The sequence below is a fragment of the Diadema antillarum genome, unplaced genomic scaffold, assembly GCF_040938485.1.
Source record: "Diadema antillarum isolate AM-2024a unplaced genomic scaffold, OU_Dant_1.0 scf00000018, whole genome shotgun sequence".
Lineage (NCBI taxonomy): Eukaryota > Metazoa > Echinodermata > Echinoidea > Diadematoida > Diadematidae > Diadema > Diadema antillarum.
In genome coordinates, this window is record NW_027270907.1 from 1,962,299 (window position 1) to 1,984,445 (window position 22,147).

The following is a 22,147-nucleotide window of genomic DNA, read 5'->3' on the forward strand; positions in this document are numbered from 1 at the left end:
ATGTTTTATCTTCCAATTGGCTAGAGGAAAGTATAATCAATTCATTGTATTGAATTGTGTACCTGAGGATTTGTAACTTTATTTTAGGCTAGTATAACTATGAGGAAAATATATGCAACTTTATCATACCGTGAATATAAGTGACGAGAATAAAAAACATCCATGATGGATCAAGCATCCATTTTTAGTTATCTGGCATCGTTTTTGATAGCTTAGTATTGCTATATGTAATTAATCTTTCCGTTATTCTGTGATGTGGTATGACAGTTTGTCTATCAACCTTGTAGTGTTTTGGGGCCAAGTATTTGTTCTCAACATATCTATGTAATCCATGAAACAAGTTTGATGTGATACTTGGAAGAGTAATGTGCTTTTAAAAAAGGACCTTGAGCTACACCCCCATGATGTCTGGTAGTACTCGTCAAAGGACGCCTGGGTCCAGAGTGACCACTCTAGGCAGCACTAGCACCAGCATGGGAGTGGTACCACAGTCCTCCGTCCTTGTTGGTAACTACTGCTTCACATATTTTGTATGCAAGTGCTTTAAAATCTCAACATGCAGCAGGATCATGTTTGTTTTACCTTCAATCAAGAATAACGTCAGTGTTTTGAGAGTCTGACAAAAGTGAATTTGACTACCAAATGCACACTTGAGTTTTTAAAAGTACAAAATTCATGGCCTACAGTAATCTTTAGAAGGATGTGTGCCCATCAGAGAGTAAAAGAAAAAGTTAAAATGTGAAAAGTATGTACTTCAATGCATATTACCTGTTTACAGAGTGTTGAACGATAATTTTAATGGATGTCAGTATCCTTTGAAATACCACTGGGAGAACAAAAAAGTTGTCTTCGACATTTGAGGAATCATAAATCACATTATTTAGCTCACTTTTCTTTCTTTCTTTCTTTTTACCCAAGGACCCTATTCTGGTGCATCCACTATGCAAAAAAATATTTCTACATTATCAGATAAAGTAATGATAGTAATGATTGGAAACACAGTTGGAATGTAGATATTCATTGAATATCTTAATCTGATATTGTAAAAAAGGCTTTGGTGCTTGTCACTTTGTGACTTGCAATGTAAACATTGCAAAACAAAAGGTAATTTGAACTTTAACCCTAGATACGATTAATGTGTTGCTCTGTGTTTTAATTAATCCTCCAGCTATTGTTGAAGGGAGGGGTATAGCACAGGGTGAAATTGGTATGGCCAGCATTGATCTGAAACAACCTATGCTGATCTTGTCTCAGGTACGTTATCAATACTACTTTATTATGATTTTAGAGAAGACTCTCGCATGCATCAGCACTTACATTGTACATGATTGTAATTGCTGCAAAAATAGCAAATTCTGCAAATGTGTTTTGTCTATTAACTAATATTTACCAACAGCTAATTGTATTAAAAGGATTAAATCTGATAGGGCTACCTCAAGAAATGTAATATTCCCCTCCCCCCCATCACACTGTTCATTCTTGTTTCAATTGCTATCTTAAGTAGATATGGACACATGCATGAACAACTAGAGGTATGGTGTTTGTAAAGCTGAATGAGGACAATGTTATCTTTTCTGAAAATTTTTGTTGGTGCATTGCAAATTGCATACTGTATACGCCGAATATTTCGCGAGGTTTTTATTTTCGTGAATTTCGCGAGTCAGCTGCTATTCGCGAAATTTAAAACATGCGAAAATATTGACTCTGATCCTAATATGAATGTGACGTACGCGTACACATTTTCTGTTCAGTACAGGACTCCATGATCGCGAATTTAAACATTTAATCGTCGGGAAGTCTCAATTCACGAAAATTTAGACTCACGAAATATATGGCGTATAAAGTATATTTGTAGTCTCATAATGCATATGGGGGGGTGTTTCATCAACGTTTGTCAGCGCTGACAATTTCAGCAAAATCCTTGGTTTTGATTGGCTGAGATGCTCTGGTCACTGACTGTTACTGTGGTGATTCAAATTGTCAGCGCTGACAAACATTGATGAAACACCCCCAGGTGCGTCATGTTATCTGTGTGAAGTTGGATATCAAAAAAAGGAAGAAAAATGCGCATATAGCCAACTTTGCCAATATAACCTCTACAGTTTTCTAACTAATATTTTATTTAAAGATATTTTCCATGTGATGAAGTAGGGCAAATTGTGTATCAATTTAAAGCTTAGCATGTAAGGATTTCAGATCTGACAACCTCCCCCCCCCCAAAAAAAAAATAAAATAAAATAAAACTAGAGATGTCGCTACGGCGACTGATGCCTCCGCCATAATGCATGATTCTCCCAATAGGTGTATAGTACAATGTCTTCACAATGTGTGATGACAGTTTCACATAACTGGCAAAATATCGAAATAACAGGTTTATCAGAAATATCTTGAATGTTCACTTTCCACGAACTGGGTTTGCTATAATTGTCTATTAAAGAGTGCAGGTACACATATTTGGGGAATTGGAAATTTTTACTTGACTTCTGACCGACCTTATTATAAGTTTATGCATTGAGTATAATTTTCAAAATATGAAGAAAGAGTGTAATTACCAGTACAAAATATATATATATTTTTCATTTAAACCTAACCTTTGACCTTTGACCTTCTGGCTGGAAATTTCCAAGAGAATCTCCATTAAGTAATACATGTACATATATTAAATTTTAAAACTAATAATGCAATCATTGCATATACTAGTACAGGCGTATATGAGGGAAATAGTAACATTTTGAGAAGTTGACCTTGACCTTTGACCCCTGACTATTGACCCATGACCCCTAAATTCCCTAGATAATCCCTGCCAGTCAGTACATGTATGTACCAAGTTCAATGAAGATACATTGAACCATTTGTGAGAAAAGTGATATTGCAACATTTTCACCTAACCTTTGACCTTTTGACCTTTGACCTTATGACATGAAACTCTCTCTGGAGAATCTTTATGCAGTAGTACATGTCTACACTAAGTTTCAAGAAAATAACTGCAGGCATTGCATAGATATGGGGGAAATAGCAACATTTTTAGCATTTGACCTTGACCTTTTGACCTTTGACCTCTTGTCAATGTCACTAAAATCTACTCAACTAATTGTCCCATCATACATCATCCTTGGACCAAGTTTGGTGAAAGCTGCTTCATCCAGTTTTGAGTTATCACGTAAACAGATAAATTTTAGGATTTGACCTTGATCTTTGACCTTTGACCTCTGTCCGATTTCACTGAAAAACTAATCAAATAATTGTCCCATCATACATCATCCTCCAACAAAGTTTGGTGAAATTTGCTCCATACAGTCTTGAGTTATCGCGTAAACGGATAAATTTCATGATTTGACCTTGACCTTTGACCTTTGACCTTTAGCCGATTTCACCTAAAATCTAATCAAATCATTGCCCCATCATACTTCATACTTGGACCAAGTTTGGTAAAATTCCAGTAAATATTACTCAAGTTATCGCGTAAACGAAAGCGGACGGACGTACGTACGGACGTACGTACGGACGTACGGACGGACGGACGGACAACCCGAAAACATAATGCCTCCGGCACCACTACGTGGCGGAGGCATAAAAAAAAATATATATACATATATATGTTTTCCTGACATTATATGGCTTTTTTTGATGAGACATTATTTATATGTCTCATGCATACACATCTCACAAATATAAGTTAAGCCACTCCAAGAAGTTATAGGCCTATGTTTCAGATCTCTGTCTGATCCCTGCCTATCCTTACTTCGCATTATCCTCTCTGTAGGCATTGGCTTAAATGCTGTCCTCTATTTCTTTGTCTTGTCTTTGTAAGGTCCTGTCACTGTTTATGTCAAATGTTATTATATTGTCCTATGTCATGTCCCAAGTTTGTCTCTTCGAATTGTGGGTTATTATATATAACAATGTAAAAATATTCCTCATCCCATTTATTTGAATTTTCTTCAAAGGACCCAAACATTGCAAGCACTGCTTTATAGAGGGTCCCTACTTTTTTGCTGAACACATTTCAAACTACCTTTCATCATTATGGCAAGCCTGTTTCAAAAGAAAAATCATTGCCAGTTGGGTGTACTGTATCATCACCTCATTCATATAACTTGTTAGGGTATGTTTTCTTGAACAATGACATAAATTTTGAATTGATTTGAATAAAATGTAGTTAGGACAGATGAGTTTGCTCATTAGTTGTAATCCTAACTTTATTACTGATACAGTTTGACATAATTATTATGAAGTAGGCCTATAGGTAGGAAACTGACATCCTGCTCAGTGATCTCAAGAATATATTTGATTTCAATATCCCTTAGTTTTCCGACAGCCAAACCTATGTGAAAGTAACAACAAAGCTGCAAGTCCTGCAACCTGTTGAGGTAAGGACTTACTGTCTGTTTCTGTCCATCAATTAAATTTCCATTATGCAATTGCTTGATGTATTGCTGTGTGGGGCACCTATGCATAGTAGCAACTGTTAATCAAGTCCATTGTAGTGAACACCTTAACACAATGACATTGATATGATACTTGTAACTTTAGTCCACATCCTTTATCATTCAAACCAAATATCACATATAACTGAAGGAAACCATGTGTCGATGATGCACCTGATACAAGATGTGACTAAGTTGAATATGTATTCATTATACACAGTCATATTTACCTATTAGTGACATGTTACCAGTGATTTATTTGTTTTTGGTCCTTGCAAGCCAGCAAGTATGTATTGTATGCAAATGTTGAAGTGAGAGATAATGTGAGACAATTCAGTGCATTATGATAGAGAATAATTTCCCAACTTACGTAAAGTACTAAGATTCACACAATCTAAAACAAATAGTCAGTAGCTAACTGCTGTATATTTTCTTTCTCACTTATTTTCCATCCAAGGGTTCTTTGTTTTTGTTTTTGTAACCTTTTCTCCCTATGTCCAGATCATCATGCCCCATACAGCATGTGAGGGAGGAGCCATGACAAAACTGTTCAAACTTGTGACTGATAACTTCCAAAATCTTGAAGTCACAACTGTTCAGAGGAAGTACTTCAATGAAACAAAAGGTACAGGACATTGCTTTAGCTGGGTAGAACAGCAATTTTCTGTTTATTTGTATTGTTGTTGCTTTTCAGTAGCAAAGAAAAAGAGGCACAAGCATTTCAGGCATCTGACTGATCACAATGTTCCTTGGTGACCCATTAAGCAAATATATTTAGCCCATAATCCACATATGTTAAAAAATCACAAAGATATGTATGTGCCCTTACTAATTATTTGCAATATGATATCAGCTAACACTGCTTGCAGAGTGTGAGCCTGCTGCCATCTACTTGCAAAACTAGTGAGGTGTTTTAACATTGAGTTTTACATTTATCTGTTTTTGCTTCTAGGACTTGCAATGGTCAAACAGTTATGTGTTGCTGAGTTTGGGGCAGTTGAAATGGAGATAACATCAAAGTAAGTCCAGATTTTTAGATAAAATTAACCTTCCATTTTTGGAGTTGCAGTCATTTCATATTACAATCTTATAGCATGCTAATTAAGGCAGATGATTCATTGATTCATAATGATACCAGGATATTAGATAGATACCAACGTCCCTGGGAGTCTCTGGGCACAGCTTTCAAGATATTGTGTGTGCCAAAGGAGATGATTCGTAGGGGAAGAAAGAACCTAATAGGTGTCATTTCTTTTGATTCTTTGTCAATGCATTCAGATTTGGGGTGAAAGAAAACGAAGAGAAGAAATATCACAGGTTCCTAAGCCTTTTGTAAGAAACTAGCTTCAAGAGCAGTGATTTTCTGGCTAAATACACACACTGACACGCAAACCCACACACACGCACACAACACAAATGACTTTGTGACACGATGACTTGTTTCTGTGTGCCCCCAGGGATCTATAAATGTTGAAATGTTGCAGCGTATGGATTCTATTAAAGTTCATCAACATGGTATACAAGTGTTAGCTAATCTTAGAGACATTTAATAGATCAATGGTATGACATTAATGTATAAAGTTTCAAAATGTATTTGTCAAGGTATCTGGCTGGTTTATCGTGACTAATGTTTATTTCAGATACTACTGCCTAGCAGCAGGTGCTGCTCTGCTGAAGTATGTGGAGTTCATACAGAACACTGTGTATGCACCAAACTCCTTAAAGGTTGTCTTCAGGGGTAGTGAGCAGTCAACAGTTATTGGTAAGACTTCACAGAAATATTAGTACTTTATATTTTTTACAAACTTTATTTGGAAGTAAGAAAGTGACACACACAACTGTGAGTATTAATACATAATGTTCTTCTTCTTTCAATAAAGTACAGGCCACCATGTGGTGTATCAGCATACTGGTATTCATTGACTTGTTATTTGTACACACCATTGAGAGAATGCTATCATGTAAAAATTGCTGACACATTGGCTCTGTCACAGGTATGCCTCATATTGTTAATCTTTTTTTCCCCCTTTGGATGACATTTATGTCTTTATTCAAATGATATTTTCCCCTAAGATGCTGTGACTGCAAGGAATCTTGAATTGGTGCAGAACAGGAAGGATCCAAAGAGTGACCACACACTGTTTGGTGTTCTCAACTACACAAAGACCATGGGAGGTGGTGAGGCAGATGATTTCAGAAATCTACTACATATGAATGTATCCAGAAACCAGAATTTGTCATATCAAAGTAAAATCAAAAGAAATACTGATAAAATGAATGAATGCTGATATACTTGCAAAATTCTATCTCCTGTCTCACTGGTGAAGGACAGTGTTGATGACTAGCAGTTTACACTTGTTAGTATGCTAGTAGTATTGGTGAGACCCACTGAAGCAACAGCTCTCTTTTTAATTATGCTTGACATAAGTTTGCAATTATTTTTTTTTTACTTGATCACTGTGAATCAAGTCCCTAAATGTGTTCCACACGATGTTTTGGTACATATATTGGTGCTGAGTGTATTGCTGACCGTTCCTTTTCCTCTGGCTGTTTTCTTCTTTTTTTCCCTCTTTAATTTTGCTTTTATGGAACAGCACGTCTTATGAGGGCCAACATATTGCAGCCTCCTTTGGGTAAGTTTGCACATTCTTTGAATTGTTTGTAATTGTGAAATATGTCATGTGCAGAATCCTGGACAGAGTGAGATAGATAGATAATGCATGTTTGGATGGATCAGTATACCAACAACAGAACATTGATCATCTCCAGATACCACCAAATAGAACTATTTTCACTTTTCTACAGATGTTACATTGCAATCATAATAGTTGTGTAGCATATATTTCTTTCTTGTAAAGTACCTGCTGACTTTTATATTTCCCCAGCTAAAAGAATTCTGTAAATGATATGATATCTAATCTTTGTAGATGAGGAAACTATCAAGCTACGTCTTGACGTGGTCGCAGAGCTGACAGAAAATGAAGAGCTGTTCTATAATCTGCAGTCAGGTAATTATTGACGTGTGGGCAGGGTTGTCTTGGTTCAGCTGGATAATTAAGATATCACTGAATAATGGAGTTCAGAGAAATTTTCCTGTAATGACGGTATTGATGACAGTCACTGTGATCATGAGGTTGAGCAGATTCTGATGGGCAAAATCCACCCAAAACTGCAAGTCATGGTCTAGTGAGAAAATCTAAACAAAAATAATAACAAACAAACCCGAAAATCAAAATTAAAATCAAAATACAGTCCAACCTCTTCTTTCCAGACATGCCGCGACCAGCGCTCATCCGAATAATGGATTTGGCCAGATATGGGAGACTCACTGTTTGATACATGTAGCTGCCGAAGAATGCTCACCTGTATCATGCAGTGAGTTAATGAAATGTTTTCTGTCCATGTTTGTGCAGTTATTTGGGGGTAGTGAATGTCTGAATGCATGCTATTTAGATGAAAATTAGATGTGAATGTACGCTAATTATGTTGGGAATAATATGTACTTCATGTGAGTTTGTGTAGGAATTTTATTTATGTTTGACATCCCCCTTTTCCCTGTAGTTATTAGCTTGAAAAAAAACCAACAACAAACAAACAAACAAACAAACAAACAAACAAAAAACACGGAGATCACATCCAGATAATAGAGAGATCTGGATAAAGGGAGGCCAGATAGGAAAGGTCGGACTGTATATCCTTCTTTTGTCAATAAGAAAGAAAGCTGTTCACAAATGCCTCTGTGCATGTAGTGCATGAATTGTCATAGTTATTGGTCATGAATTCCAGATGGGGATACTGTGCCAAATATTTGTCAATGAAAGAGAAAGCTGTTTACAGGTGCATGTGTGCATGTAATGCATGAATTGTGATAATTATGGTTACTAATTCCAGATGGGGATCCTGCACCAAATATTTAATATTGCCTCCATCTTTTTCTCTCAGTGGACATCTGTGTACAAGACATACCTCCTTCAGTTGGCAGCTTACATGTCAGAGCCATTTATCTTCATTTCAATGGGACATTCTTATTTCCTTCTCTATACATTTGACATATTTATTTAGTAAAGTAGTTCTGGGTTTTGAAGTTTTGTCGCCATGATTACCTCAGTAAGTCATTGCTATGGTAAGATATAAAGGATATATTTCATATGTATGTTTGCTATAATGCTTTACACCCTCTTTGATCTCCCTACCTTGATCCCAGTCTTGTCTAGATTTCTTGATGTGGACCACCTGCTCTCACTGTGCATTCAAATACCAAAGCAAGAATCGGTCAAGTCAGCCGAACAGAAGATTAACAACATCATCTACCTGAAGCACACCCTAGAGCTTGTAGAGCCTCTGCAGACTGCACTAGATTCAGCGCAGACCAAGCTTCTGCAGGCATACCACAAGGTGTGATTTTTCTGTTTTGATTTTCATGGGGACTAGCTTGACCATCACTTAATCATGTATACAGTGCACTCCCGTTATAACGAACATGGTTATAACTAAATTTCGGTTGCAACGAAGTAAAAATTCAGGCCGCACCATTATCCACTCTATTGTTTATTTGTTGGGTTATAACGAAATTTCGATATAACAAAAGAAAACTGCCGGTCCAGAGGATTTCGTTATACCGGGAGTCCACTGTATGTTGAAAACCAAAACAAAACAAAAAACACCTCAATAAATAAACATTTAATAGCTCACCTGAGGCAGTTGGTTCATCATGTATTATGCATAAACTTTTTTTTCAATTAATTGATTAATTATTATTATTATTATTATTATATATATATATATATATATATATTTTTTTTTTTTTTTTTTTTTTTGGGGGGGGGGGGGGAGGAATTATAGCTTGAACAAATGATGGATGTCCCCCCCCCCCCTCCTCCATGGGGATGGAGCTTGTAGTTTCTATAACATGGTCGTGATGCCCCCAGGGGGCCCTAGGGCAGGTCCAAATTATCCAAAGTTAGGTGTGTGTTTCCAAAGGGGCCCACAGCAATCCTTAAATCCCAATACTTTGGAAACTGTTTCCCTATGGTGGAGCACTTGTCATGAAGGGAAAATGTGCAGCTCAAGTGAGCGTTAGACCCGTAGGTCTCTTGTTTTAACTTAAATACACCAAAAGAAGAACCATGGTCTCTCAAATGAGACAAAGATATGGAGATATATATCCCCAGAAAAATTGATAGATATATGTCATAAACCAGGAGAAAGACCATGGAAATGAAAGGATTGTGAGATGACTACATGTATGAAGATCCTTGGGGCAAGCACCTATTAGCCATGTGTATCTTTATTCACTCATTAGTCTTTGCAAGATGACAGATTTCCTGAAATCTTGGGAAAGATTGGCACTGTCATCAATGATGAGACAAGATACCAGAAGGGAACATTAAACATGCGTACTCAAAAGTGTTTTGCCGTCAAGCCAGAGATAAATGGTAAGAAGACCAGGCGGCAGTATGCGTCATTCATAAATTTTTTGCTGATGTGATTTGTTTGCATTCATGACATCAGTGACATGTCCTATTTCTTGTCTATACTTGAGATTACTGTGTCTAAGATATGAGTGGTGATAGCATTGAACAATGAACCCCTTGGGGATAAAAGCATCCCACGTACAGCACACTCCCGTTATAACAAACACGGTTATAATGAAATGCTTGTTACAACAAAATAAAAATCCAGGTCCTAAAATTAACATCTAATATTATATCTTTATATACTTTACCATTGGGTTATTACAAAATTTTGATAGGAATAAAGGAAACTACCAGTCAGGAGGACTTTGTTATAACACGAGTCACCCGTAATACTATAAAAATTAGGTATTATACAACCCCTTTTATAGTCGGTTGTCATTAGATAACTGCAGATGACAGAAAATTTTCAAACGACAATTAGTATTTTGTTGAAGGCTAGAAAATGTGTGTATCTGTTTTTTTTTTAAAGGACTTCTTGACGTGGCTAGGAAGACATACACAGAACTCGTGGATGACATCTCAGGTGAGGAGACACACCTGCTAAAGTTTTTTTATTTCAATTTGTGGAATTTATCCTAAAATATGAAATACCAGAGTCACTGTGAGCCACTATGGTGAAAATTGAGATGTCAAACTTGACCTTTCAAAGCAAAAGGGAGCAATGTATAATTTTCTGAAAATGTTAATCCTGTATTGGTGGATGTTGCAGCCACCCAGGATTTTTGCTTTAAATACTCCAAAGAAGAAAACTATACCGCGGTAGTCGTAGTTTCTGCAAAAAAAAAAAGTTATTTTTACTGCAGCAGTTCACCTAGTTCACATATTGAAGTACATGCAGTAGTTGAAATGTGCACAGAGAAGAATCAAGAAGCAAGACTGCATTTGCTGTTGGCTTGGATGATTCTCTTCTTCCAGCAGTTTTGGTCCAAATTCATTGCATCATTATATTTGAATCTCACTTCTCTTTGGTACATATTCAACTCTGATTGGTCAAAACTCTGTGGAAATATGACTGTCATGAATAAATGGGTGTGTATAACAGGTGGGATACTGTATGTCAGAAGCTTATTTAGATTTGCAAAGAAAGTGAGCATTTTTGGTCTGTTATAAAAATGGATGAGGATTGAAAGGGTTAGGATGTGGAGTTGTGAAAGTGAAAGAATGCTGCAGTGCACTGGCAGTACATGTTATCATCTTCACTAGGGAGGGAGAAAGACAGGGACTGGTAGTAAGGAGAGAATGCCCTTCTCTTCCATCAAGATATATAGCAATGTTGACTGTCTTTAGACGTCAGGTACTGAATGATGATGCCCATTTTGCCATTAGTTTACTACAAAACAATGAATGTAAGAATAAACTCTGTATAACCAACCCTAACTCCTAGATAGGCAAACTATCAAGAAAACATCTGGCCCCACCTCTGATATTGTATAGGCTGATTATCAAAGCTTGCATACAGTGTGGATAAGCAAAGAGGCTGCAGCGACTTTATATAAGCCATAGTTCAGCAGGCAGAAGCATTTTCTACTACTTTGCTATGTACTGTGCATTTTTTTGTGTGTGTGCTAGAAATGGTCAAACAGCTTTCAGAAGAGTATAGCCTTCCCCTGAAGACCAGTTACAGCAGCGCCAGAGGCTTCTTCATGCAGCTGTACTGTGGAGGCACACACAGCTTGGACATAGAGTCACTGCCGTCAGTCTTCATGAAAGTTGTCAGAGCTAAGAATATACTAAGCTTCACCACTGTCGATCTGGTAGGAGTTGGTTTTTTGTAGGACAACTGATTGTTTCATCACTCTGAAAGGGTCGCAACTTATGTCCTCGCTCTTTCTTATTAAAGCTGCACACAGACAAATGAATTATGGCTTTATTATTTCAAATTGTGATTGTGTACATAGAGTTGACTGACTTTAAATTTTATCATGAAATGTATTAAATATACTCACCAGTTCATTTTCAAAGCAGTCATCAAATTTTGCTCCAAAATACTTGGTATATTGGCCAAGTAATGCTTAAAAAAGATTGAACAATCAAAGTGAATGGATGTCTGTAATTCAGATACAAGCTGTAGGCTTGTTTCATTGAGTGTAAACCTAGTTTTGTGTGTGTGTATATCTGTTAAAGTTTTTATTTTAATATATACTTTCGGAATATGCACTGACAGTCTTTCACTTTGAATGCATAGGCTTGGAATACCTGGTGTATGAACAAAAAAATAAAAGAAATGGAAAGAAATAGGAGTTTGAGTTAATATTATGTACAAACTTTTTTCTTAGCTACCATGTATATATGACCTTCTTGTATATAACATGTGCAAGATCTGTGAATGAAACTGAAAACAGAACTCTTCTATAAAGAGAAGTATGTGTCCGTAGATTCGCCAGCTAAATCGTTGATCTATGTCTCTCTTTCTTTTCTTTTGTCTTTTTTTAGATCAAGATGAATGGTAAGTGGAATTTCTCTCAAAACGGCATACTGAATTAAACATGGCCAACATATGTTAATAGTCTGCCTCTTTCATACATAATGATCCAGGACCTGTGAAGTAATCGTAATTAAACATTTATGTGCTCACATCTGTATTCTAATTCTCTGAAAGAACTCCAATCAAATCATAATGAAGTCATTTTAGAGATTATTATGAATTTCAAAATGTTCAAAATATGAAAATATTCAAATGTGAGTCCATGATGCTTTCTCCCTAATTCCTCATTAACGATGAAAGGTACTGTGAGGTCTTCAAGGGTATTGTGGGTTATTTCAAGTCCCATTTACACACGCCCAAAATTAAGAGTTTTCCTAAATTTATTTTTTGCAGTGCAATGCAAAAATCAATAACTTTTGTGTGTAAATGGGTGTAGGACCTCCTATCTGTCTGATGTAATTCTCTGGCTTATATCATCTTTTTGACTGTCTACTTTAATAATTTTCATATGGATTTGCAGTCGCCAGAAAATAACTACTTCATCAACAAGTTGTGATGTTAAAATCTTGTTGGAAATAATTACATGTAACTCTTAACAGACAGCTATATATCCCTATACCAGTAACTTACAAAATCCTTCCTGCTCTGCAGAATCAGTGCTCAAGGTGCTATTTGCAGTGTTTGAACATTTAATATCAGAATATATTTATGGAGAATATGAATAAACTTTTTAAAATCCTTTTCTTTATGATAGAAATTGAAGAAATCGTTTTATAGCACTGATGACTGTTCCACAGAGCAGTATCAAAATGCTGTGCAAGTTAACCCAGATTTGATATTTGCTGTGATGGTGTCTTGTATTTCCAAATACATACTAATTAGCAAGCTGCAATAATCATAAACTCTGTACTCCTTTTATAGACAGAGTGACAGAATCCCTCAATGAGATCTACCTGATGACCAACATGTAAGTTAAATTTGCTGTACCTTCTAAGTACTGTAAAACCAGAAACATTCACGGCATGAAACATTGGCAAATTGCCACTGGCATTCAATGCATTATTAATGTAAAGAAAACTTTTGTGAGCATTTCAGTTTTGCAGATTTTGGCCCCTAACGAATTAAGCGAAAGTTTCATATGAAAGTTTTTTTGTTTTACGTTAGTAGGTGATTCAGTTCTTCATATTTTGATACTATCATTTGAAAGTTTGTTCTTCAAACATTTCTTGATAATCTGAATATCAGTGTCAACATTTTATGACACAGACTGATCCTTGTGCGGCAGTTCATAGCATGTGCCTCATGCTGTAGACTTCTAATGTTTACTCCATATATGTGGCCTTAAATCTGAAGTATCTGTATGTAGTGTGTTACTTTCACTTATACATTTCTCTATGGTTTAATTCAGTTTTAGTTTATCAACCCAGTCACCTCTGTGGGTATGCAAGTTCAAAAACACAGGGTATAACAGAGACATATGTACATAAGTGGTGAGAGAATACACTTGTAATAGCAAGGTGCCAGACTAGATACAAACATGTATCATACTCTGAGAAAAAAAAAACCAAACAAACAAAGAATGATTGATGACAGGCGATGTCTGCAGTGAAATAAGAGTTACATCAAAAGAACAAAAAAAAAAAAAAATCAAATAAAAGGTAATTATTCAAAATCAGATATACAATCTCTTTACAGAAACATTATGAATATGAAAAGAACTCTTTTACTTGGTCCATTTTACAAACACTTGGACATTTCCGATAATACTCGTTTTCTGGCACTTGCACAAACTGGACATTGCAACAAATGTATTAAACCTTGGCATTTTCAGTCTCATTGGCTTTCAGGTCATATAACACACACATTTATACATATTACGTACAATTCCAGTAAGGATTCAACAGTACCCTACCACAGTTTTGGCTGTGTTCTCAAAGGTAATGGCTGCGTGCTTCATCCTTACGTGAGACACTGTCAACATTGGTCCGTGCAGTTTTGCCTTTATCAATTACATAAGATTCTTTTACCTGTTTTTGCAACAGCGTGGTGAGCAAGTTACTGAATGACATCAGGGAACATGTGGGCTGTCTCTACAAACTTGCAGAATGTGTCTCTGTCATTGACATGTTAGTCTCATTTGCACATGTCTGCACACTGTCTGATTATGGTGAGTAATTTTTCCCCCTTTTTTGTGAAAGGATCTGAAGAAAGCTTTTCAGATGAAAGTTATCATACATAACATTGAAACACTGAAATACTGTATACGCTATATATTTCGCGGGGGTTTTATTTTCGCGAATTTCGCAAGTCGGGAGCTATTCGCGAAATTAACAACACGCGAAAATATTACCTTCCAAAATGAATCCCATGCCTTGATGATATGAACATTTCAGTACTAGTATACCATGTCACGGCTTACCGAACGGACCATACTGGCTAAGCTTGTTTACGCACGTTCACGTCTACTTACGAATACTGTAGAGAGCCGATCCATTATCGCAAGGGGACCACTCGTCAGAAATCTAGCGCGATGGACTTAACCACTTCAAAAATGTTGAATTCTAGCTTACTAGTTCACAGAGTTTGGTAAGTTTTTTTCATGCAGTGTATAACTAGTATCATTCTTATTTGCTAGTAAGTTGAAAATTCACACTTTCTTTGCCACTTCATATTTTCTCTTGTCCCCCAATCGTGAATTTAACCACTCGCGAAAATGTGTGACAGCGGCAATTCGCGAAAACTTATGTATGCGAAAATTATAGCGTATACAGTAGTTAGATGTCTACAGTGTGCCATTATGTTACACTCTTTAGCTCATCAGGTCTCATAAAACACATTTCCAATGTGATGGTATTGTTTCTACTTTAATATTACAATTCAACATTAGTATTGCATAAAGCAGACCAAAGCATTGCTTTTAAAAAGCGCTTTATCATGGTTGTGTAACATTGTTTATTCTGGAAGCCTCTAAATTTGCTGAAGTTATAACTGATTCTTAAATTGGCAACACATTTCAGAAGATTGAAGTTACACTTTTTTGTAAAATTGGTGGATATATGTATTATTCCTGATTTTGTGCAGATTTCATTGATTCAGCATGTTCCATGATGTCATTCTATGATACAGGATATGCAGTTAAGAGTTGCCAGTATGATGATGGCATGATGATTATTTCTGCTGCAGATTTCCACTGTACTTGATGTTGGGTTTTAAAGATGATTATGGCTATGGAATGGTGCTGTCTTGTCATTGATCTTTACATGAGTTGGGTTTATATGTACTCTCATCATTATGTGCAAGAATTTCCCATAGATTATAGGTATTGACAGGAAAGGAATGATTGCTCCGTATGAATGACAGTGGCCTGTAAGATTTTGCAGGAATCTGTCAGTCCTACCAACTGAACAGCAATATTTCCTTATAAGTGAGAAGCAAGTCTTGGGTGTATAGAGGAGTGTAAAATTGCTCATTGGATTCCCAGTGTGGATGTGAAGCTGTCAAAAGAGTAGTTAGAATCATTGAAGTTTCATGGCTTTCTTTAAAACAAATACTTTGTCACGGGGACCTGTTTCACATATTTTCAGCTTCTTGGGTTGCAATGTTGTATGATAAACACTCATTCCTATCCCCAGTGAGACCAGATTTCACAGACACACTGGCGATCAAGCAGGGCAAGCATCCAATCTTGGACAAGATTTCCTATGACCCGCCTGTGCCCAACAACATAGTAAGATTTCATAGTTGTAAGATTTAATTGACAAGTAATATATTAAGATGCTCATACTTTCTACTAAACAGTGCTGTTTGTACTCATACATGAAGCATACTACTTGGTACTTTGACTAAATGACATGTCTATAGCTTAAGACCTCATTGTTGAAAATGTCTCAAAATGGGATCGAAGCTAATGAGTTGAGATCGATGCACAATGTCCCCCAAGGAAAGTTGTAAATTGAAGCCGCTAACATTTGATTCTTGGCTGGTCATATGTGATCAGATGAACATCAGAAGAGTGCACTTTAAAAAAAAAATATTTACTTTGCTTGTTTTGCATCTGCAGTATGCCTCAGAGGACAGCAACTTCCTTGTCATCACTGGTCCAAATATGGTAAACAAAAAGATGTATAAAAGTAGTGAAAACACAAATTACTGATGCATACAAAGGCATAAGGTATTGAGAAATATGTAACTGCAGTTTTAATATGGATTCATAATTGACTGATGTATGGTCCTGGAATGTGTATTGGACATTTTAAAAGTGATTAGTTACAACTCATTTGTATCAAAATGCTGCTCAATTAATTCCAATCATTGCATGCATCCATAGTTGTTTTGTTCTGTTTTTTAACAATATTGTCAAACTTGCAAGCAGTTTCATTGGACATAATTACCTACCAGTTAACAGTTCCTTGCTTTTTGCATAGCTTACAAATACTGTGAAAAGATGTGTAATTTTTCGAGATCCCATGCATAGTGTCGCTACTTTTTCTCTTATTCTTTCCTTGACCTTTAAAACCTAAATGGGACATGTGTCATTCTTGATGTCACCAACATAGAGAGAATGTAGGCTTGTTTTTGTTGTCCTTTTCTGCAAAAGAAGCTTCCGGATCTCTTTAAAGTTTTCTGTTCTATTTCTTGGTCACTGCTGCATATCTAGAGTGGAAAGTCTACCTACTTGAAGCAGATAGCCCTCCTGCAGATAATGGCCCAAGCTGGGTGCTATGTTCCAGCTGAGTATGCCTCTTTTAGAATCTGTGATCAGATCTTCTCAAGAATTGGCTGTGATGACGACATAGAGACTAATGCCTCTACCTTCATGCTTGAGGTGTGTGTCTTGCAGCCTGTTCAGTAGTCAACATTAATCTAATGCATGCCAGACTTTGTAGCTTTACACATCACATCTCACATGCTCACTGAAGTTTGTTTATGTCTTTGTTTATATTATCAATCTGTACTCTTACATTGATTGCTATCATAGTTACATATTTGATTTAACTGAACTCATATTTGTATGATCTGTTTACTGATCTGTGTTGACAGAATATCTTTTATGTAAAATATGTTAATTTTAATATTTCTGTATGTTAAAAATGTTCTTGTTACTGTAAAGTGATGTTATTGTTTAGTAAGGGATCACTTCTAATAGACTCACAGTACATCCATCATAGTTATTGTAAAAGTAAATTTTCTGTTGGAAATTGTGTTGTGTTTTGCATTTAAATGGAAATTAATGAACTGAAATAAAATCGAGTATAACCAAACTAATAAAAAAAATTATATATATGTGACTAACATCTTTTGTTCCATAACAATATCACAGTATGTCATTTCACTCACATCATTTCACACTTTCATTTTTAGAAAACTAACAACAAAATAAACTTCCGCTTCATCTGAAATCTTCACCAAGAGTTGGGGAAAAAAAATTACAACTGTTTGAAGACATTATATCTTTTGTGAACCAAATGTCCTCATTTAACCTGCACTGTCACTGCCTGGTAGTTTGTACATCATACTTTGACTCTAGTGCTAAACCAGGGATTACTTCTGAAAGCAATTTGTATCTAATGGGGAAAAAAGTGCACTTTGAAAATATATCGTTGTCATCCTAAAAATGTGTCTAACGTGAGATTCACATACGTTTGCTCTATATTTGCCTATACCAAGAAGTCAATTATGCTTGCTCACCGCCCCCCTCCCCCCCCCCTCTGCGGCCTATCTACCTATCTACCTACCTATCTACATACCTACCTACCTACCTACCTACCTACCTACCTACAATATGTAATTTGTATCTCACGTGAGGATGGCAGATGCGGGAAGCCAATTACATCGTTCAGAACTGCGCTCACAACTCAATGGTCATCATAGATGAACTAGGTCGAGGTCAGTTGAAAGTCTGAAACTTTCTGTCATGTTCATGAATTATGTTCCCTGGGAATCTGAATTTATTTTGTATCAAAAGACCGTCACATATTTATTTAAAAATGGAATAAGATACAAATGTGTTTATATCTTTGTCTTGTATGTTAAGATGTGTGTAATATACTTTAAATACTTTAAATGACTGTAAGTACATTAGTTACTATTTAAAGCGAGCTAAAATGTGATGAGGGCCCTATGCTCTATCGGTTGATACATTGATTTTGGTATGTTTGTACACCTAGATTATTGCACATTATGTGATATGTGTTCCTGTAGATGTACTGGATTGAATATGCGTGGAGAGGGGTTCTTATTTTGATTTTTGTTAATTTGTCATTTTTAATACAGGTACCAGCAGTGATGAGGGTGTGGGAATCTGTCATTCTGTGTGTGAATATCTTCTCAGTTTGAGAGCATTTACTTTCTTCGCAACACATTTTGGGGAAATCACCAACCTTGATGCTCTCTACCCGAATGTGGAAAAGTAAGCTACATCATGCGTTCTATACACAATATTAAGCACATTATGGGAATATTAGAAAAGAGAGAAACCGTCATGTGTGTGCATATTTCTGCCCCCCCCCCCCTCCCCACGGAAAAACATTTATATCATTACATTGCAGATACCATTTTCCTTGCGTTTTCTGAACCATAGATTTATCATTTCATTGTTGCGAGCACATGAAATTACCTTCAAATTTATCAAATTAATGTGTAAGTCATAGAAGTCAGATTGATCATGCAATAAAGGAGTGAATATGTTTCTTTCATATTGAAAGTCAAAAGTGACATTCAGCAACATATGACAAGCACTGTTTTTAAAGATTTACACTTTTCTCTGTCCTATCTGGCTGATCTCGCTGGATTACATAGTTGAGCAAAGAAAAAAAAGGAGACATACACCAATCTGCAAGCCATGATTGAAAGCAGGATCCAACATTTGTGAGTGGATAATTTGTCTTTACCTCTATCACCTTTCCCTTTCCTATGTGTGGTGAAAAGCTACCACTTCCAAGTTGAACAGTCAGCTAACGATGGTCAGCATGACAACCTGGTCTATACACACGTCCTGTCCAGAGGAAGAACCAAGGATCAGCACTATGGTATGTAGTAGCTTTACTGAAACATGATGCGAGACATAAATTTTGGGTGTCTTGTGTATTTGTCTTGTGTATTTGGTGTCTTGTATCAGTACATTCACTGTACAATGTATGTCTTCAGTGCGTATCAACTGAGATGGTATGTGCAGTACTCCACCATGTGTTTCTTTGATAAAAATTGTACTTGTGTGAACTGTATTATCATTCATAGCTGCATGACTGACATTATAATTGATGATATAAAATGATATTTGGCAGTGCAAATATCCAGTAATTAAATCATATACTTGAGTCAAATTCAGCTTTCATACCAAAACCACACCAAAGTATGACAATTTCTACCCGAGACAGCAGCATCAGAGGGGAATCACATACTTTATGATCAGAAATATGAGAAATACGACTCCTGTGTATCGCAAGTATTTCTGGCCATGCAGAAAACTCATTCAGGAGAGTTGATATTGGACTGTAGTTTGACATGACAGTATTTGTCTATTTTGATTGTATTTGGATTTACTCCAAATATTCCCTCTTCTCATTTACCTGGTTTCTACAGCATCTATGCAGGTGGTAAGTGTCTGACCTCCATTGAGTATAAATTTCATGACAAATGAATAAACAAGTTCAGCTTAAAAATGCCAACACCCTAAATGGGAAATTCATGAAGTGTTTATACAAAATATGACGTGAACATGGGTGTGTGCCTTGTCATTTATTTCTTCAGATTTCCTTAGATATTCCACTAACATGTAATGTCTATAATAAATTTCAGGCATCAGGCTGGCAGAAATATCCACTCTACCACAGTCCATTGTGAAGGAGGCTAAGCACTTATCTGAGAAGTTGGCTCAACAAAGGAAGGTAAACCCCCAAAATTCTCTTAAACTGTTGAAAACAAGTCCCAAGAATACTTGGGCAGGTGTCTTTGGGAAATGCGTGTTATAGCAAAATCAGTCCCTCCTCAACGGGTTAAATTCAGTCTATTTCAGATGTGCATCAAATCTAAAAGACAGTTACTGAAGATTAAATGAGTCCATGTATGATAACATAATCATCTGATGACTTTCTCCCTTTAACATTCATTCAAAGTAAGAATTTACACGTAAAACTCAAATCTTGATGCAAACAAGCTTGATCACAAAGTTGGGTGGTAATAAATATTATTTTCTCCAGCCTTTTTCTAGTATCCTGGGATAGGAGTTTTAGGGGTTATACTTATTTCGACTTTTGTCTTCAGAGCAACAACTATTTTTGCCTTCACCACATTAGCATTTACAAATATTTCATAAATAGAGTAAGAGTTTATTCTCGAGAATTGTAAGCAAATGTTTCAGCCAATTTCTTACCCATAAACATGTTATGAAACTGAAGACACTTAGAATATTTAAAAACTTTGTGCACGACACCAAACTCGTTAAGACAATGCTCATGTGTTGTATTTGTGTGTGTAAGTGCGTGTGATGTATGCATGTGCTTATGTGTGCAGGCTCACATCGGAATTATAAAGTGCATGGTGCGAGTGAATGAGGATATGTACCAGGTATGATATCAATCTGTGTCTGTGTACTTTTATTTCTTTTATTAGACCAAGGAATCGGCTCGACAGGAAGACACCAAACTGAGACCTGTCTACAGATTGGCTAATAGATTGATACAGGCTGCCAGGAGTTCCAAGCTGGACCAGGCTGGGCTCAGGGACTATCTGCAGAATCTTCGTGCCAACTACTTCAAGGAGATCGGCTCAGGAGCAGAAGAGTAATGGTGGTAGATGTCATACACAGAGATGTGAGGTGTTTGCACAGAAACGCTAAATACGGTCATCCTTGCCTTAGTCATATCCAAAGGGATCCTTCTACTCATGTTAATGTCAACTTACACATTAGAATGAACATGTTTTACCTCTGTTCAGGGTAAAATTTTTCTTCGACTTTAGAGAACATTTGTAGACTTTTGTGAGGTTCTCTCAGGCAAGGTTGTATGTATACTGTAGTCATATATCTCAAATGTTGTAATGTATGACACTTGAGCCAAACAAGGAGGGTAACTACCGGTACTTTGAGCAAGAGACAGTACTCTAACATGAAATTGTCATTCACAGTATGAAACTATTTCGGACAGGACAAGTCTACTAGCTTCAGATTTCAGTGATGTAATGCACACCAGGCTACAGGAATATTAAACGGAAACACATGAAAGAATACTGTAAGGCTTTCACAACAATCTACCTCACCAAAGTGGGCATTGCTTCCTGTATTTCGTGCATTATGTGCACACGGGAAAAGAAAGACTGACCACTTCTGAATAGAAACCAAGGCATGATGTATGATTCCAGTTTTTGAAATGTTCAAGTGTGTTTGTGTCATGCTAACTACAAGTGAATCTAAATCTCACTAAACTTTTTTTCCAAGTAGCATTGCTGATTGACTATTCATCAAAAAACTAGGAAGATTTTTAAAAATGACATATCTCATACATTTATGAATTCAAGATTTGCTGTACAATACACTAGTCCTAAATGTAATAGATTCCCACAGATATACTTTTTGGCATATCCTGTCAGTTGCAATGACATAAATAAGAGCTCTCCTTTAATAGCTCAAAGTTGAAGGTGATTCATCAATCTGTGGAATAATGGGTTAGCTTTCCTTTCCCCTTTTCCAAAGACAAGGTGGGTGTGGTCAAAAAGGCCTAGAAGTAAATAAATTTTCACAGATTTTCTTCTTCAGAGCCACAGGTGTCATAGTTGCATCAAATCTTATCGCTTTACACACTCTTTAGAGGCAAAGAATACAA

The 22,147-nt window shown here is 36.4% G+C and overlaps 1 protein-coding gene across 1 annotated transcript; it reads left to right on the forward strand.

Moving 5' to 3' along the window:
- The first annotated feature begins 431 nt into the window (after positions 1-431).
- On the forward strand, positions 432-21,113 carry LOC139727631 (mutS protein homolog 4-like). The gene is made up of 24 exons (XM_071638615.1): positions 432-507; positions 1,169-1,254; positions 4,308-4,370; positions 4,929-5,052; positions 5,380-5,446; positions 6,068-6,189; positions 6,501-6,605; positions 7,022-7,060; positions 7,355-7,435; positions 8,632-8,822; positions 9,730-9,862; positions 10,374-10,427; positions 11,474-11,658; positions 12,338-12,350; positions 13,251-13,296; positions 14,372-14,496; positions 15,962-16,056; positions 16,390-16,437; positions 16,987-17,154; positions 18,143-18,215; positions 18,603-18,738; positions 19,257-19,357; positions 20,127-20,215; positions 20,940-21,113. The coding sequence occupies exons 1-24, from the start codon at positions 474-476 to the stop codon at positions 21,111-21,113; spliced, it is 2,352 nt and encodes a 783-aa protein (XP_071494716.1). The 5' UTR covers positions 432-473.
- The last annotated feature ends 1,034 nt before the right edge of the window (positions 21,114-22,147 follow it).

Coding starts and splice junctions, on each gene's coding strand:
- LOC139727631 (XM_071638615.1), top strand. CDS start 474: ATGGGAGTGGTACCACAGTCCTCCGTCCTTGTTG. Junction 5,447..6,067: donor GAAATGGAGATAACATCAAA/GTAAGTCCAGAT, acceptor TGTTTATTTCAG/ATACTACTGCCTAGCAGCAG. Junction 13,297..14,371: donor ATCTACCTGATGACCAACAT/GTAAGTTAAATT, acceptor TTTTTGCAACAG/CGTGGTGAGCAAGTTACTGA.